The following is a 20,607-nucleotide window of genomic DNA, read 5'->3' on the forward strand; positions in this document are numbered from 1 at the left end:
CAGAGTACTCATGGACTTCGTTTCAGTAAGACGTGGCATAATTGATGTTGCGTCTAGATGAAGAAGAAATTACACCGAAAAAGCAGTGAGCATCCAGCGGATGTGCTTACCATGCGCAAGGCAACATCAAAAAAATCTTGAAAATTATTCATGGTGACCGTACAGTCGCTAGAGATGGTCAAGTTCCTAAGTACTGGAAAATTATATGAAAGTTTGGGTATTAAATATCTGCCTTTCTAGTGAATACCCTGCTTACCCTAAGTGGATGTAACGTATGTTGCTGATTTGAAGCGCTCGAAAAATGGTGCGAATTAGAATTCGAATTCCTACCCTGCCAACGATATTCTGCAGATTTGGACTTCAGCGGCTATTCATCTATAAGAAAATCTCATGCTACGAGGGAAGTGATTTGTTAGCTCATTTTGGAACTTTCTTACTTACTTACTTTTGGTCTTACTAATCTTAAGTCAAAGAGAAATCAAGATGTGAAAGAAGCGTTGAGTTTATTACATAAGCTTTGTATAAATCTGATCATGGATGGACAAAGTCGAACTTTGAAAAGAAAAATGGGTTTTTGCTTACTTAGTCCAGGGAGGAGTTATTGTTCAATATATTAACATACAATTGCTAGATGAAGTACTTATGGAGATATCAGTTACTTAGAGCAACTAACGGGTAGTAGACAACGCTCTTGTATGCGAAAGTATTTCTTGAACAGAATTTTTCGTTTATAGCGACAAGTATGAAAATTGAATAAATTGAATATTGAATCGAATTGAAAAATACTTCTCATAAGCAAATTCGATAATTTACAAACGTTCTCCAGGCGATTAAAGATCTCTCTACCAATTTTTTTTAGTTCCTTTTTTTTTCTTGTTTTTTATGGAAGGTCAATCCAAGCAAGTGAGGAAAACGGGATAAGACGTAGCTACAGCCTGGAAGATATATCTTCAATCTAGATAAGGCCGCAAGCCCATCGTGAGTACAATATACTCTATGCTCATCCAGGCTACGCTGATTTGATAAACGCTTTCCTTACATAGTATATGAAGAAAAAAATCTGACCTTTTCAAAGTAAATAAATCATAATAAAACATTTTATAACAAAAATTAAGAGCATTTAGCATGAGATGATAATAAACAATTTATGTTCTTTTCACTGAAGTTTCCTGTAGCGTCATTTATAAGCAATGGCCGCAAACACGCGAATGAAAAGACTAAATTTATTTTAAAACGGATGTTGCAATTATGGACATTTTAGCGAAATTATTGGAATGGCATAAATGAAGTGACTAAAGTTTTTTGCAGAAGCGACATTGATACTTGGCATCCATTTCCGATATTTTGACGTCTAAATATGAATTTCCCTTTTACTTGTGGCAATTCTTGCAAAATATATTCGATTGTGATTGAATCCTAAGAAAGACAAAAAAAAAATGTAAGGAACTGAGAAGATATTTTCATCCTCTACAATATGGAGTGGCCGAGGTTGATTTATACTATTTTCAAATCAAAAGTTTTGTCGCAGAAGCGTGTGAGCATTGTAGGCTTGTCCTTGGAAAAGTTTACGTCACTTCCAAATGTTTTGTGCGAATTTGTAGGTGATATCTTCATTTTTGCAAACGAGAGGACTAGAGACAAACAGACTACACAGTTGAGCAGGCGGTTTTTTGCTCATTACTCGCAATTTGTAGGAGACAGAAGAAGGAAATTTTCCGGAAAACTCTACTGTTTATGTGCAAAGTTGGGAGTGTGTGAGTTTTTGGGTTTTTGGGATTTTCTGCTTATCAATCCTAAGGTCAAGGAAATAGAATGTTCAAAACTACTTTGCACATTCCTCAAATGCAAAGCTTTTGAAACTTGGGCTACCTCAGTATACATCTACTTCTTAGGTGTAGTAAAATGTAGTAACACGGACCTAGAGACAACAAGAACAAGAATCAACGAGGACAACCTGCATCACCCAACGTTAAAAAGCGACTCAACCCACCTCGCCAACTCGGCAGTCGTAGGCCGCTCGGCCGTACGTGATGCTCAGATTAAGAACTTCAGATGGCTAACATCATGTCCTATCAAAGAAATGTTGAATGAAAACATATAAAAATTACGCATCACTAAATTTAAATAGCCATGAGATTTCAAAGCGCATTAGCTGACCAACAGATGCTACCTAATTGGACCCAAAAACACGCATATGGAAATCGTGCGAGTGAAATGAGAAAATACAATAATATGCATACAGAGTACATAACAAGGGTCAGCTCTTTTCCGATCGCTGCTATAGAAAATAATATAATATCCACAGGACATTATCAATGGGATGACAAATAGAAACAGACTCATGCTGAAAACGCAGAATTGATATAGAATAAATTTATATCTCATTGCTGAATGCAGAATGCTACCTAGCGCGAAATACCTTAACACGCACAACCAGATTTGCAAAATAGTGCATCAAACAATGGTGGAGAAACATAACGTACGAACGCCCAAAGTCCCATATTACAAGAAGACGAGAAAGCTGTGATGTACTGGACCACAAAGGTTATAATCGACCGACAAATTAACTCCAGTAAATCGGATGTAGTTGTACTAAATTGGCAGAACAAGATGATCGACATTGTAGATGCGAAAATCCCGTTTGTGCAAAACATGCAAACAACGTACTCCAATAAGATTGTCAAACACATGAAGCTGGCACAAAAGATGGAAGTTATGTAGGAAAAGTTACAATAACTTAAACCGCGATTTCATGTACGGAAGTAGTGCCATGTACGGCAATGAAGCGCCTAAATAACTTACGAATACCTAATGTACTGCAGAAGGCACAAAAAGCGGTCCTGCTCTCTACACCGTATTAGAGGCGCATATTTCTAAATAAAACTAAATGCTGAAAACGGACCCATTTCTTGAGAACCATTAACGTGGACGATGGAACCGAATATGCTTAGATTAGCTCGGTATGCAGTGCGTTATAAGCTGCTTCAACACGATCAAATCATCGCTCAAAGAGTCTACTATCAACAGCTGTGTGTTCACAGCAGTGGCCTAGAATATGGTACTATCCGGGCAATATCCACTAGACAAACGCTTGGTTTCCTGAGCACTTCCTTAAATCAATGACTTGTTGTCTGTCAGCACAGAGCTTCCATCCTTACCACGATGGCTTGCGCTTACATAATCAATCTCGGTATTCGGGCAGAAAGGCGAAAAAAATGACTGATTAGCGCTGGACAATATTTTCAAACAAAGTATCCTGTCAGGATTGTCTTCTTCATGTAGCACCATATTCGCGTTAATTGTGAGTTTGCAAGGTTTCTTAATCCTCGATTGGTTTATATATTGGAATCAACTGTGCTTTGCTTGTATATTTGTGCTTTGTGTTTACCTTAAGTGTACGATTTGCGACGAATATTTCATTAAAAGCATTAAAAATTGAAAGAAACCGTAAACATGATTGTAACAGACTTCAAACTGACAATCTTATCGAATTATTAGGTTCATCTTATCAAACTATACGGTCTTTCAGAGGTCTGTCAGCGGAAAACATCTGAACTAAACAATGGAAAACGAAGATGTCGAAAAGACATTCGAGGAACTACTTTCTTGTGACATTTTATGGAGATTAAACAGGCAATTGACTAATGTTACTATGAATTTTTATATCAGAAAATGCAATATACATCGCTAGGGACAAAAACTCTTACGTGATTGCCGTAAACGAAGGGTAGTCTTTATTCTCTCCAAGATAGACATAGTCTTCTTTTTATTTATTCTGTCTTCCTTGGAAAGAGCTGGTAAAAGTACATCCATGGAGGTTACCAATTAAAAACCTTATAATGGTTAAATGGGCTGTTAATCGATTCAGGGGCAATTTGTGGATCGCGATTGTTTGCTTCTCTTGTTATCGCAACTTATTTATTTTCATTAACTATCAACGTTGAGCGGTCCTCTTTTTTGGATGGTAAAGAAAAAGCAAGACCTCCCGAAAATGGGTTTATTTGGCATTAAGCTTAAAAGGAACAGCTGCACATAGAGTTACCGAAATCATTAGAATAGATATCTCCAAAAACTGTTCATATTATAAATTGAGTTCCATTCCATTGAGTTCCATATGTCGCGTTCAGAAGTGGAAAAGAGGAAGAAGAAGGGAGAACAAAGAGCGAAAAGGAATTGCTTTTTAAATGTATTCCGTAACAATTTGGAACTAATAGTAGATATCAAACTTTAAGTCGGCAATAATTCTTATCAGACAGTGTGTATAAAAATGTGTATGAGAATGCTTTCAATCAATCTATTTTTCATGTAATAATCACAGATACTATATACGGAGCTTTCTCTACTTGTTTTTTATTTTTTGTTGGCATCAATTATCATTGATAACGAACAACAACTATTCGAAATTGTAACATAGAAGCATAGTTGTGGTTTTTATCGTAAGTGTTCGATATAAAAACATTCACTTTACATTTAAGGCAAATTGTTAAAATGTTTAGTAGACTAAGTAAATTTGTGTGGTTTTAAATTGAGGCTGATAAGATTTCATTGAAATCTAATAACTCTTTACGTAACATCGCTCAAATCAAAGAAAACACAAAAAAAAAAAAAACAAAGCGTAAAAATAGTGTAGAAAGAGTATTACTACCGTATCCATAATATTATCCAATGCTATAAACCGTATTAGTTACACCGTCTCTTGAGAGTTTATCAAGTATTTATCGGCTTCGAAAAGAATCGAAATTAAACGTTTGCTATGTTCCGCAAGTATATAAAAATGTAATATTGTAATATATGGTTAATTGTGGACTTGCTAGTGAAACGACTGGAACGGGACCGAATCAGATGTTAAGCTAAATTTGAAATTCTTGCAAGTTTACGAAAATCTTGCAAGTCGAGAAATGTTTGCGTTTTTGCAATACGGATCACTTTGGGCGAAGACGATTGAAAGAAAGGCGGATAGATCGCAAATATCCAAGGCCAGACCTAGCATTAAATATCTCCCCCACATTGTTCAGCCATTTCTGTGATAACTCACTAAGAATGACGTGCAGTTTCTCATGTGTAACCATACCTTGTATGAAAACCATTATATGGTCAAACCGTAGTAGGGTCCATAGTGAATTTATATTATTTTTCACCTATTTTCACCGCAACAAAGCACATCGTTGCCATATAAAAGCCTAAATTTCATAAAAACGCTTAAGTAGGATTATCCGCTACAGTTAAGTTTTGTATCAAATTACTATAGTGAACCGAAGTTCATCATGAAATATAACAAAATTAGAACCTTTTTACAGTACAAAGTTTTATTTTTCATGGTCAGTTTCATGGGGTTCAAAAAACAGATCTAGGTGTTGCAAATTACGCATAGTGAATTTTTAGATCAAATTAATGTTATGGACTAATTTTTACTAGAAATATTGAAAATTAGACCTTTTCGTCTTCGTAGGAACGGTTATATGGGGAAGAGGATTGACCCAATTCAAATTTTCTAGACCAATCTCGTATTCTGGCATTCTATTATTTATTGATTATTTGATTTTTATTGAGCAATTTTGAGAATTGCAATTTTTTAAATATAAGGGCTTTTTGAAAACAAGGCATTGTAAAAGAAGTGGCCACAAAGGTGTTCTACAATAGTGTAGAGGTCGCATAATTAATATATGCAGTCAGCAAACATAAAAAAACTGTTACATCTCAGCCAAGTTAGTATCTTTCAAGTTGTGTCGCTAAAATCTTTTCAGAACATCCCCGTTCCACTTGTTCTCTCAGCGATTAGAAAGTGGTCCGTCAAATTTTGCTTAAATACTTTAGTTTTGATATATGATTCGATCACAACAGAAGCAGCATACTAAATGCACAATGGTTGCGAACACTTCTGAAGTTCATTGAACTGGTAAGACGGCGAGTGCATACATTAGTTGAGACCTGTCTACATACACGATATGTCTATTAAAAAATTTGAGTAAGAGATATTGTTTAGCACACAGTTGCCATTTTTTATGTCCATCGCCGAAGGATGGAATGTATGTATCATAGAAGCTTCAGATACCCTACAAAGTTTATATATATTGTTAATCAGCGTGAAATTCTGAATCGATTAAGCCTATCCACCTGTGAGCCCGTGTGGTGTATGTTGTTGACAATCTCCTGGTCGCAAAAATGAACCCGTCAATTTCAAAGTTGGTAGAAACATTGAAAATTTCTGCACGCAGGGTTGCTGTTGAATATGGGCCAACTTGGTCAGGGCACCCGCTCGCAGCAGAGCATAAACTAAACGCATAAATTGATGGACATTTGCTCTTTACCCACAAATTGTGAAATTTTCTACATTTACTTTATGGAAAACTCGTTAAAAGAATTGCCAAATCTCAAATAAATATGGTGGACACCACGGCATGATGGATTAAGTTTTTTTAATAATACCATCGACATGGATGTTAAACAAAAGGACTCGGAGAGTAAAATGCGACAAACTAATAATGGTAACTGTAAATTATTTATGGTGGACGTCACGACGTGATGGATTAATTTTTCTTAACAATGCCTTTTAAAAGGTGGAGGCCAAATTTTATCGCATTCACTTTTGGTAACGGTGGCGGGTGTGTGACATTCAGCCTACTTGCTTTTTTTTTGTAATGTTACCAATCACTCAGGGAGTGCCCCCTATTCGTGCAACAAGGTGAAGGTCAAAAAGAATTGAAGTAAGAGAGATAACAAGGCGGCCGCAGCCTTTTGGGCGCCCACTCGGCATATGTTGTGTCTTTGCCGATTGAGCACTCACGATAGATAAGTAAACACCACCACATAGTCGTCATTAAGACCAGGTTGTGTACACTGGTGTTAAAGCCCAATAGATAAGAACATATTTTAATTAACTTACTCATGTCACACGGAAAACAGTTTAGCTAAAAGGAAATCGTATAGAACTTTAAAAGAGAAAGTTTATCGCAAAAGTGACTCTGGAATGGAAGCCGGATATTTAAATTTTTTTGAATCTCTGCACGAACTAGAGGGAAGCGAAGTTTAATTTGAAGACAATAAAATGAGTAAACTTAAGTTTGTATTTATTGTTCCAACGATAGTGTGTAAGCGATACTTTTTTCCCTCAAATTTTACATTGATTTATTTATTGTACTGTTTGACATTTTTTCAAATTTTTTTATTGAGACTATTTTTGTGTGCGAACTAATCCCCGATTTTCTAAATTAATATTTTCAATTTTGCGAATTTCAAGAAAGCCGACAGACAAACATAAATGACTTCAGGTTGATGATCTCCGCTTATCCCTCTGTCTGTCTGTCCGTCCGTCTCATCTCTGCGCAACCATTCTGGCGTTCAGCCTAAAGGCCACTTTGAGCTATTTTGCTGAAATTTGTCATATTCACGTGTTTTGATCCGAAGACGTATTTTATTGAAAATGGATTGGTACGAGCTGTTTTTTTTTTCAACTATTCCTCATATAGTGCGTTAGTTTGAAAAATCGTTATATGAAAGCAAAGTAGAATTTTCAAAATTCCTCTACAAAAATCGCTGAGTAACAGGATTTCGGCATTCTAAGTGAAGGTAAGAAATTTGAATCAATTTTTTGAACTCCCTTTCAGTTTGACATAGAAATCAGGTGTACCAAATTTGAACCACGTGGGTCTATTTTTGAGCCTTATTTCATATAAGGGTGTAAGCGGATGAGTAAAAAGCAATTTAGGGCAAAAAGGTTGAAAGTGCTCTCATAGTAGCAATTTGGCATAAAAATGAATCGTAAGACAATTTGGATCATATAAGTTTATTTTGTAGATCCTCCACCGTACATATGGACCCTGATGTGGCGACAAAGTCTAATTTGTACTCCTAAAAATAATAAAATCTCTAACGAGTGAATTAAATTTGTTACATTTGAATCGAGTCAGTTAATGAGCGGATCAAGTATATGAGCACACTTATGAAAATAATGTAAAATAATAATTTTTGATATATTATCACGAAAAAGAATGAATAACTGTATTAAGTATATGATCGACCTTGCCCGATTACAAAGTTTTCATTGTTGACCTATGCTACCTTTGAGCTATCGTCAAACAATAAGATATGCATTTAACTTATTTCTGAATGTTCCAGCCGTATATTGAATGAGTGGCTCTCGTAGAATTTTATCATAGATCGATTCTGTTGTTTTTTTTTTTTTTTTTTTTTTTTTTTTAAAAAAAATATATTTAAAAAAAAAAAAAACGAGTTTTTTTTTTCAAATTATTCACGAAGACGTGTAAATTCATTAAAACTACCGATACATATGGTGCGAAGTCAGCACTAAATGGCTCTTACATGACAAAAGTGGATTAAAGTTCATTCTCAACAAAAATCGGGACAATTAGCGAAGTAGCCAAGCAAGACTTGCGACATCGCGACCGTAAATCATTCTTGGAGAGAATACACTTTAAAAATTAGTAAACTTTACGACAGAAAATCGAATTTATAAACACAAGAATTGTCATATCGGTCGGTTTAATGGTTGACATTCGCGAACCATTAACCCCTTAAAAAAAGGTTCGTTAATGAATATAACAAATAAATATTTTATTCTGAACCTAATTAGTTATTTCATAAGAAAAACAAGTATATATATATATATATATATATACATATTTTATTATTTTCGAAGTTCTCACAATTAACTAAATTCGATTGCAAGGTGAGTCTGATTTTAAAATATAAATAAGTTTTTTTTTTATTGTTTCAGTGTTAAGCAAAACAGTAATTAATTCGTTTGTTGCAAACAATGAAAAGAAAATGAAAAAATTAAATGAAATAAAATTTACATGAATGAAGAAAATTCTTCCTTCCTTCAATTCCTTTCAATAATGATAAAAGAAAACTGCAGCCAGTTATAAGCGGAATGATTGCATGTCAACAACAAGGGCCGGTATTAATAACACTTAAAAGGAAAATGTTATTGATAACGTTTTGCATAAATACTACATTCGCACTGACTGACTGACTCATATACGCATACTCGCGAATACAAGCATAAGTATTTAAATTCCAAGCATTTATGTTCTTTTTGGTTTTGCTTTATTATTTTACTCTCTGACATCAAAATGCAAATTAGTCTCAATTGAAAAGTTTTGAATTGAAATCAATTGATCTGATCATAGCAAAAGTATACGGCGTCTATAATGAATTGTTTTGTTTTTTTCTATTTTTTATTGTTTTGTTTTTAATATGTTTCGCTTTGGTACTCAATTTCTACACTTGTTGTTTCTGTTGTTGCTCATTGAAGCATAACAGCGTAAAAGAATATTTAGTTCAAATATCAATTTTATCTTAACTGCACTCTTTTTAATTGACTTAATTAACAAGACCAGCGAAGTAATATTTTGTACCGCACCTAGAAATATGCACCAAAAAAAACTTTACAAAAAATTTATACTTTTCTTTAACTTTTATGGGGACATAGTTAGTGCCCTGTAGTCCGAGAACCAACTAAAAGTTTTCCACGTAGTCTGGTCTCGTATTCTATTATCGCTTTTCTACGTTAAGTTCAAGTTCAAAGTTCATTAGGTAGATTCGGCAAGAGAAGACGTTACTTTCTCTTCCTAAGTGTAAATTTCTATGTGAAAACTATTTTTTTTTGCATGGTCTTCATAGTGAGTACAGTTCTTAGTCGCTTAATGTCGTGTGGAGAAATTCAGATATGAAGCGTAAGCAGAGAAACTGGATTCATAAGTCACTACTTAAAGATCATATCTCCTACGGGTCAGTAAGAGCGAAGTGGAAAAGTTTAAAGTTTTGGACCTGCTTGTTATTGTGATCTTAGAAGTCTAGAAGAAGGTTATTACAGGTCAGCTAAGAATTTGAACAAGGTATGTATTCTGCCGTTGCCTATTCTCATGTCGCTCTCATATAAAACATAACCTTCCCAACCAAAAACTTCCCCCCTTGTCGCTTGCAGTTATTTTTGACCCTACTTCATATGGAGACTAACTGATAGCAGTTCTACTAAGGACCAGAAAATCGTTGTGGCATATATTTCGTATGAACCCTTACTAACAACAGTTAACAGCTTCAACCACGCAAGAATTCTGCGATGGCTAGAGTTCTAATGTTCAGATCATATTTAGCCTAACCGATAACTATGCACCTAATCAGAAATTTATTCTGATGCTTTTAGCTCTCACATCCCGTTCGCTCAACAACAGCCAAGAAAAAAAAGTTTGAGCGGAGACTTGGTTAACTTGTAAGATAGCGATTCCAAGAACATGTGATGTCTAGCTGTCAATAATTCGGCGAATTCTGTTTGACATTAATTCTAGAAGCTCGGGGTTGCAGAGTTTTTCTTAAAGCGGAAGAGGAAAGCTTTTTCTCGCAATCCTGAAAAAGGCCAGGAGGTGAAAGTTTTTGCATAGTAAACCTTAGTGTTGTTGCTGCTAAGGAGCAAGAGGCTTTCGAGTGTGCGCATGATTGTACACGTGACTGAAGACTTTGTGAACATATTTCTTACTTTACTTCAGAACAACTAGATGACGGAGTATGTACGACTGGATGTAAAACCTTTGTTAATTCCAAAAAAAAATTTTTAATTAATGAAACAAACTAATTGAGGCAAGTCTCCATTCACATCTTTAAAATAATGTTACGATTCCTTTTCTAGTTTTTTTCTAATAATTTAATCTAACAATAGCCCTTTAGATAGGTTTATAGGTTATTCCGATTTCTTGTGAAATTTTGCAATTAGCCAAGGCAACTTTCCGAAGACGAAGATCAACTCACGATCGTTACAATCGCCCTAATTAATGAATAACTAAGTGGCCTGGCAAGAAAGCCGAAAGAGCGGATGAATTTCATAAGCTTCCCATCTTAATAAGACAAAGCTTTGTGAGGAATGTAGAAAACATTACGGGTTATACACGCGGGCGCTGGTACCCATCCCAGCTTAAGAATTACGTATAGCTTGTTGCTTATCGGTTATTTTCTGTTCAGTACGTATTTTTTGCGCGTAAAACTTTCATACTCATCGTTGTCCGAGAATATAAAAGGGTAAAAAGTGAATTTTAATAACATTAGATGGGCGTGGCTAATTTTTTCTATCTTTGTAGAATAAAAGCGGAAATTCATATCGTATGCCTGAGGCGGATATCTTCATTTTCAGGACTATGAGGGCGTTCATCAGTGTAATTAACGCACAGATAGACAGGCGGAGTGACAAACGGTTTAGAGTTGATACTGGCCAGCAATACGAAGACTTTATAGGGTGCCTACATTTTCTTCCTGGGTACTACGAACGCTTTGGCAAGACAACCCATAGAATATAAATGCCAATTTCACATTGCGGTATCTGTTGCGTTTTATAAGTAACGAGCAAGAAACCGGCTGTTTTGTTTGTTTTTTAAAGCAAAGGTAGTCTGAGGTTAGTCGTGTGCTTTGATGGATTTGGCCCAATTTCAATATCAAACTGCGTGCGAGAGCTTGCCATGCTTCTGCCACATTTGAAACAGATAGATCCCTTTTTGTCATCAAGAGCATATTTACTACAGACCTTACACAGGTAGACAGACGGACCTGCTTAAATTATGATGTTGATCATAGATACGAATACTCTATGGTGTTTCTCGAGCTTACATCCGAGTATTGCAAAATGATTCTACCCCTTATCCTTCGGTGATGGGTATAAGGTTCAATAAGTGTTCCATTTAAACTTTGCAGTTAATATGAAATCATGAAATCACTTTGTTTTGTGTGGGTTGATAGAACAGTCTTAGATGTTCATTCCAAAATATTAAATTGCTGCGCAGATGCAAGAGGTTATTTTAAACAAAGAATTTATGTTAAATTTTGTTTGAGAATGCTTCATTAGAATTTTGGTAATGAGGCTACGTTGCAAACAAATGTTTACAAGACTACGCAAAAGAGAGTAAGAGTAACTTCAAGGAGAACAGCAATTCGGACGACCATCAACATCTACTGGCGGAACCTAGGTCAAGGCAATCAAATATTTGATGCGACGAAATCGTCAATTGACGTTGGAGATCTTCGTGATGCGGCAGGCATTTCATTACTTTGTGGTCTTGCTTATGAAAGCAAACGCATCTGTCAAAGCATTGATTTCTGACCAGTGACGGTCATTCGAATGATTCAGTACCACACGGTTTTCCTGGCTGTTCAACAGGCTCAAAAAACTGCTCTAGGCGCACAGGTTCCACTTGGCTGATGAAGTAAAAGCTATCGCTTACAAACTAGCATAAGAATTTGAAACTGATCCAAACTTTCTAAAGAACACGCCTACAATGCCCATATGCTTATATAGCAAAGCCAGTGAACACTTTTGCTTCCCTCTCTCTTGCTCATTGCTGATAAACTTCAACAGATACAGGGCATGAGTTTCCAAAATATTATTCCACAAAACTGGAATAACGTACAAGAAATTCGGTCACAACCGAATGTAATTTTCTTATATATTTTTTTATTTACAATAATAATATTACAAGCATTGTATTTTATTATGTTAAAAACAACTTTTTTTGAGGTGACACTAAAAACACTTTTAATTTAAGTTTACATTAATTTATGAAAATGTCATTAAATGTTGTTAACAATAATGAGAATAAATTACATTAAGGATGACAGCGTGAACAGTTCATAGCATTAAGAAAAATTTCGGCTTAAATTTTGATTTAAGATATAAGTTTAGGTGCAAGATTTTAAAATTTAAATCCGTTCCAATTTCCATATGTGAGGTGATCTCAATTCAAGCCAGAATAAGCCAAATTGGTTTCGATCGTATTACAATATGAAGCGCGCATATATTAAATGAGCATTTATTTATTTATTTATGGATATTATTACAATTATTTGTAATGATAATTGTAATAAATCTAAATATTAACATGTGGGCGGACAGAGAACCAGGCATGATTAAATCCACTCTTACATAGATCAAGAATATGCATACTTTGTAAGGTTTGTGATGCGTTTTGCTGACTGCTATAAATGGAAAAACAATATATGTCTGACCATCGTACTACAGTGTTAGTTATAAAAACAAAGCTTGTTGAGAGATGCCCTTAATAAAAACACTTGGGAAAATTTAAGTCGCTTGCGACCGAATCTCTTCTGTCCCTTATCTTCAGAAAAGCAGAAAAAATTGAATTTTGATGCTCTATAGTACAGAGTGGGTGTGGCTGATTTTTTTCATTTTTCTAGAAAACATATCTTGTGAGTACTGAGCAAAAAAGCTAGAAAGCGAGAGGTGCCCCTAGTTTGTATTATACTGTAGGCGTGTTCATTTTCTATACCAACACACATTTAAACACTTTTGAGGACAAATTTTAAGCCAATATTTTTATTATTGCGATCAAAAGAATGCTACCCTGTGTTTTAAACAGATGGTACCATGGACAGATGGACATGTCCAAATGAATCCCGAATTTGATACTGGTCGAGAATGCATATATACTTTATAGAGGATCTGAAGCTTCCTTCTCGGTGTTTTGACATGACGACACTTTATAACGCATATTGATACTTTGATCTGTGATAGTTTATGAATAACGAGCAATGGAAAATCAATTTTTAGTTTTTTGCCTTTGAAAACAGAGTTGTTCTAAGTCTACGTTGTACTGTGCGGGCGCCTTTCGGCTGATTTGAACCGCTTTCAGTAACAATGTGGACTGAAAAACTCCCAATATTTTCGAGAGATTTCTTAATTTTTACCGCCAGCACAACGTTTACCACAGGGACGGACGAACGGACGCACGGACGAATATGCTTAAATCGATTCAGAGATTTGACAGAGATCAGAAGAATATGTACCCTATGTAAAGTCCCTAAAGCTTCGCAAATGTTTTGACAAAACGAACATCTGTAGATCTACTATTTGGTGCATATATAAAATTGGGGCAAATATTTGAAAGAGTGTTAATCAATATCCAAATTCTTTTATTTACTTTTTCCCATATGGGATATTGTTAGCAAAAAGTATTAAAGTGTAAAGAACTTTATTTGCTCATCTCATTTACGGCTTTATTGTGTTGAATCATTTATTTGGAAACACTTTAAAAGCTGTAGGAATGTAAAATAAAATTAAAATTAAATTGAATTTCAATTTGATTCATATAAATACAACACCGACTGAATTTTGTATATTCATATTTGTACTCTAGTAAGCAGCATATACGTATCTACTGACGGTTAGTTGTGTTGAATTTTGTTTTAATTGTGTTAAGACTTTCAAATATATGCGTATACAGTTATTTATATATTTATATATTTATAATTTGAATAAATAATTTACATTCATAGGTAGGTAGGTTAGCAAGCAAGTAGGTAGATAGGTAAGTGACTGCATACATATGCATATGGATATCTTTGGATATGTGAGCTGAACATTAGAGTGATTCTTGCATTTTAAAATTAATTATAGCAAAAGAAAAAAAAAATAAAACAAATGCTTACTAATTATGTAAGCATTAGTTAGCGCAAAACACATTTAACTTCCAAAATCAAGGTTAAATATTTTAGCTAATGCTTGTTCATGTCATGCTCCTCGATTTGAATCGTTCTAAAGTTCTATAGCACAAACAAAACTGGGCCAATAAAGTCATTTATTTATATTATATAACCACATGCTATGTTTATACAGACTATTGTGTACATACATATATAAGACAATTTTTTATAGCTTAAGCACTTGAGATAGGTGAAGTTAGATTAAGTTTTTTAATCCCTTTGTAACAGCTGGAAAAATATTTTAAATTAGCAACAAAGAGTCGAAAAATTCAGGACATAGGTTTGCCTTGTCGCCGTGAATCAAAATATTATTCAAGTTAGCATAAGTCATAAGACTTGAAATACAGAAACTGAAGCGTTTAATAGGTTCAGCTCCACTATCGAAAAGAACGCCAATGCGACCGGCATGTCTGTTTATAATTGATAACAAAAAAAAAAACTGAAGACTACAAAATTCTTTCTTTGCAATTCTTTCAACGACTTGCGATCGGTAACAGATATGTATCCCAGAATTTGACATAAATAGTTTTAGTCAAAATATTACATGTAAAATACAACCCAGGGCTTCTTGAGTGTTTTTATTTCAGTTGGCGGGCAAAACCGATTCGTTTGAACGCGATTATTATTATACTCTTGCATGTTTCGCTCGTTTTGTCCAAGGCTGACCTTGACTTTTATACACAAACATTTAAGTTTAAAGTTTTTATGTTGTTCTTGTTTTCTCTTTGCTTTTTTTTTCGATTTATTTGATAATACCCTTCGCAAAAAATGTTTGCTTACGGTATATGAAGTTTCATGTTAGACATTGCGTATGAGTTACACGTAAGAAATAAATAAGATTTTGTTTTTGCCTAAATATTTTTACAAAGTTTGAAATTCATCCCTTTCAGAAAAATGAATTCGGTTTTATTTAGCGCCGCTTAAAGAATTGTTTATTATTTATATTTGAATTTAAGTCAAGTAAAGCAGTAGTAAAAAAGAGAACGACTTTTTTCTTGCCTCTTATACAAATACACGGAAATTCCTTAATTAAGGAAATGTTATGGAAACTTCCAGCTAAATTCCCTCTGTACATTCATTACAACTTGATGGAAGATTAATTCGTCAAACCTGTTACGATACTCAGAAACGAGCTTTACAAGGGTTCATAAATATAAGAAAGTAAGAAAGCTGTAGCGGCTTTTCTCCTTTTTCTGCTCTTTAATATTTTCGTACGAACCATAGGACATATAAATTTTTGTGAAGCTGCGCAACGCCCCATAAAATTTTCATATGTCCTTAGTTAGAATGAATGAGTCAAACGTTTTACCGATGTCTGTCCATTTGCCTGACTATAAACCTGATTAGATGAGCAAAAATATGCTTGGATACCCCATTCGATATCAAAATTTTCGTTTATCATCCTCTTCAGGTTAGGTTAGAAAATCGAGTTAATCGATTTATTAAGGCGCATCGATATGTTATTTTCCCTTCTTACAATATACGATACTATATATAATAGATAAGAAACCTAATGCGATATATACGATGCGATATAAACTCGGGTGTATCAAGGGAATGAAAGTTGGATTGAGGTTTTTCGCTCACTACCCTTAAAAGAAGTACAAATTCGTGTTTTTTTTATGGATGATTCCATAATATTTGTTCAAAATTGAAAGCTTAGCCACGACAGTCTGATATTATCGATATCTAAGCCTTTATATCCTACACCACTTGTGGCACAGGGTATATTAAGTTGGTGCAGACGCATGTAACACGTGGGGGGGTTTAACGAGACCCATCTTTTATTGAACCAATCGATTCAGAATCATAACCTGAACTGATGTAAACTTGCCTGTCCGAACTATAACTGTCGATATAAATTTGTGATCAAGCTACAGATCGCAATTTTTGAGATATTTTAATCAAGTTTGATACAGTGATGTGTTTTGGCCCAATGGCAAACGCTACTGAAAATAATTTGGATGGGTCCCTCCCCATGTAATGTCCTATTCTGAAAAGTCTTTATTTGGGAAAAAATTGCAATTTTCGAAATGTCCCATCAAAAGTGGCTAAGCAGTAGTATTTCAGTATTCTAAATTGGTGTGATAACTTTGGACTGGCTGGGGCAGTTTTTGAATCCCCTTTCATATAACGGAAACTGGAGTTTGTTCATACGACAAAAAAAGGGTACAATTTTCAACGCTTTATGATAAACATAAGAAAATTAATTGCGCCAAATTTGAACCAACTCGGTCTATTTTTGGATCGTATCCTAATAAGAATTTTCACTAAAATTGATCATTTGTAAAGCAAAAAATCCCAAATTTTAATACGTGGTGATAAAAATTGACCTAGAATAGTAACTTAACACCACCTACGGACCGTCTACGCCTATTTCTTGATCCTGCCCAAAGTACTGATTAAAAATGTGCTCTTATATAGAAACAAGATATAATTTTTGTGTTCTATAATAAAAATAAGAATTGTGTTAGACAATGTGGTGTAGGGTATTTGGGATTGCTCGACTATAATATTCTCACTTGCTTTCATTTCATTTTATTTTTTCTCGTTTCTCTTATTTCGGTTTTTTTAACGCAGAGGTGATGGGTACAAAAGATTCGGCCACAATCGAATATAGTTCTCTTACTTGTTTGCTTTGACATTGAAATTTTTAAATTAGATGAATATTTCAAACATAATTCGCATACATACCGGTTGTCCGAGAACTAGAAATCGTTAGAATGTCGTGCGCATTGAAATTTAGAAATTTAGGCTATTTGTTTACTATTTACTGCAGAATTTCTGCAGATCATATCAATTGCGGAAGCATGTTTGCTCTTGAAGAGTGCAAGATTCTGACACCATATATATTCATGTCCTTGTTTTTGTTCGCTCTTTGCCTAAATTGTCGAAACTATAACTTGGTCTACTGTTTCGTTCTCTCTTTCTGTTCGTCTGTCCGTCCTATATTCCTGTGTATAACCTGCAGGTCGCAATTTTTCAGATATTTTTGATCAAATTTGTTGCACCGACATGTTTTGGCCCAAAGACAAATGCTATTGAAAATGGTTTGGATCGAACTTTTTCACTTTTTTCACTTTTTCAACGGATCCGCCTTGTTTTGAAAACTCATTGTACGACAAACTGTATTAACGAAAGTTAGGTAGGGTGTTTAGTTGTGCATCGTCGTCCAGTATTTTTAACTTATTACATTTTTTTTTATTTTTATATATAAATTTCCCGTCTCTAAAATTTCTATTTGAAAAATGGACAAATTGGGCCATGGATTCGCTAATATTCATAGGTAAACATAAAAACATTTATGAAAATTTCTTCACTTATTTATAGTGGACTTTGAGTGAACCACACAAAACGCCAAGTTATATTAAACTAGCAGGTTAAATGTATTAGAGAGGGTAAAGGAGCGATTTGATAGGATTTAAGAACGGTATCCTAAATATTTTTTTTTTTTTGTATGACGTGTAATACGGTGCTGGTCACAAGAAGTGTGGAAAGAGACATAGTACGGTGTACCGCAATGAGGTTTGAAACCATGAATACCGATTTTGTATTCGCGACTATTATCTACTCAGCTGTACGGAGCCCTAGTATGTATATATATATTTTGCAATGAGTTATCTTGCATAAGTTTAGTGAAAGATGCATTCCAAACGAAATATAAAATATTCTTTGCCCAATTTTCGTACTGAATCCTATTAACAAAACTCTTCGATTAGCCAGAGCTGTGTAGCATCTAAGAGGAGAGAAAGTTATGTAGTCAACTTAATCATGCCGTCTTTAGTAGCAAGAGTATGTTAATATGTAAATCTATTTTTGATCTAAGTATGTTAGCTTTTTAGCTTTGCTAATGGTAGCATAGCAAAAGCAAATACCCTCTTGGGCTATGTAAGATTCAAAGTTAATTTTAACCGCGACTGGAAGCTCTCAGTATCGCAAATTTCAATATAGAAAGATACAAGTTCTCAAATCTAACTCTTATGGATAAGGTGACTTTGTGAGACATTTTCGTTTTCGGAAATACGTAACGATGTTCTACTACTTCTCTACTTCAGATTGCTGTTGCTGTAGCCAAGCTCGTCTATCCATCTGTCTATGATGGAAACCCTCGTTGTCAAAAATTTTGAGTTCGAAAATGAAAGAGTTGGAAATACGGATTGAAAAACGCACACCTCATGCCTATACAGACAAGTTTGTAATTCCTAACAAGCTGAAAGTACGTCACAGCAATGTTTGCAACTTTTGACAATTTCGTTCCGGGAAAAAGCTTTCATTATTGTTGCGATTTACGCCAAATGTGAGTCCATGCCAACTTTTCCTTCTCCCACTACTTCTTGATACTTTTTTGGCAACCTCTAACCTACAAAATTTTCCGAATCATATGACGAAGCTATCTTTGCTTAAATTGCTTCTTGATAAAATGCGGCCCTGTAAAGAGCTCAACAAATTTTAATTTTGATTACACTCTCATATTAAATCTCATTCTAGTCTTTAGAAATGAATTAAAATTTTCTAAAAAAAAAAAGGAGAAATTTCATTGTCAATAGAATCTGTTATATATATAGTATATATGAGCGCATCATAATCAAACTAAACTGGTTGCAGCTCTCCCTCGTTATTGCCTTTAAATAACTGCTCGCTTTGTTTTCTTGTTAACTTGTACTAATATCGCTAAAGCTGACTATTGTTTTGAAAGACAGCAGCAATTATTATTTCATTAAACGCTTGTTATATACACCGAACGTCCAGCATTTCAAAGAAAAAAGAAACTGCGACGTTTTCTTCGATAAATAATTTGTATTTAAAGTATAATAAAATATGTTAAATAGATTTCACTTCTGATTAAGGATAACAATAATCAGAAAAAGAAAAAAAAAAATACGTTGTAATTATCAATACTAGGCTAACCGAACTGAGATCATTGGAAAAACTGACAACTGACTGCTGCTACTGATAAGTGCGGCAGTGAGTTATAATTTCTTGAATACCAGATAACCAAGCGTGTTAAGTTGTACTAAGTAGAGACCATAAAGTAAATTAAACAGCAAACACAACAAAAACAATAACAATAACATTGATAACAACATTATAACACGCATACATATTTTTGATTGAAGCAGATACGATAGTAATTGTGGTCACGGGTCTCTCTCTCTCTGTGTCGTAATCTTACCTAATTTCCCCATTAATTCTTCTAAAACATAATCCACAGCCATGCTGATGTTAGATAATAATTTTATTTACAAAAAAAAAAAAAAAAAAAATTATAATTAATAAACTTATGAGATGGATGGTGGTGGCGGTAGTATATGTGTGCGTATATATAAAAGTTTACGGCTTTTAATTATTTAATTTTATCACATTTTTTTCTTTTATTTATTTTTATTTTTATTATTCGTTCGCAATCGCTATGGAATGATTTATTACATTAATTATTATTGTTTTTTTTTTTTTTGTTTTCATAAAATTAATGTTGAAAAGATTCTTAGTTTTGTAAGGAAAATCGCAAAGTTGTCGTCAATCAATCGCTTTTTCACTTTTACTTTCGTTTCTCCGAATTCGTTTGACAATTATGTTTAAACGCTAGCACATGAACGTTACGACTAAAACAATAGCCAGTCAGGCTAACTGTTAGTATAGATTGTGTGCATGGTTAGGCTAGCTGGCTATACTAGCTGGAGATCTCAAATACATATAAAATGTATTGTACAACAAGTGCATTACAGCGAACGTACATATCTTTAGAGTAAAGGCTGGCGTTAAAGAGTCAACAAAATACAACGCCTGCTAATTGCCGCTCATTTGATAAACAATCAATTTTTTTTTTTTTTAATGCTCCGGTATTCTCTTGATTTCTGCGCTGTTAAAGAAATATTTCGCGATCATTATTGCTTGTGTCGCTGTTGTTGTTATGTATAATTTAAAACCTCAACGTAAGACAATAACTCTCATCGGTTACAGTGAGCAAGCAAACAGTATATAAAAATTGATTGTTTTGAATCAACTAATGTAGAAAACTATGTTCCATCAACTATAAGCAGAGACTCTTAATCATTAAAAACTTTTTGTTGCGAATGCATTTTAAGAAAATAAGGATCTACGGTGCGC

At 34.3% G+C, this 20,607-nt stretch overlaps 1 protein-coding gene across 2 annotated transcripts in view; it reads right to left on the reverse strand.

Moving 5' to 3' along the window:
* The window catches only part of LOC119638688 (organic cation transporter protein), a 32,508-nt gene extending 12,737 nt beyond the window's left edge, over positions 1-19,771 (reverse strand). Inside the window, exon 1 of one of the 2 annotated variants that reach the window (XM_038035634.1) lies at positions 19,673-19,771. In XM_038035634.1, the coding sequence (XP_037891562.1) occupies positions 19,673-19,715 (43 nt within the window). In that variant the 5' untranslated portion in view covers positions 19,716-19,771. Of the gene's footprint in view, positions 1-8,319; positions 8,545-19,672 lie in introns of those variants that run through there. The other variant, XM_038035635.1, reaches the window with a different exon arrangement.
* Positions 19,772-20,607: the final 836 nt, after the last annotated feature.

Source organism: Glossina fuscipes, unplaced genomic scaffold (genome assembly GCF_014805625.2).
Source record: "Glossina fuscipes isolate IAEA_lab_2018 unplaced genomic scaffold, Yale_Gfus_2 108, whole genome shotgun sequence".
Taxonomy (NCBI): domain Eukaryota; kingdom Metazoa; phylum Arthropoda; class Insecta; order Diptera; family Glossinidae; genus Glossina; species Glossina fuscipes.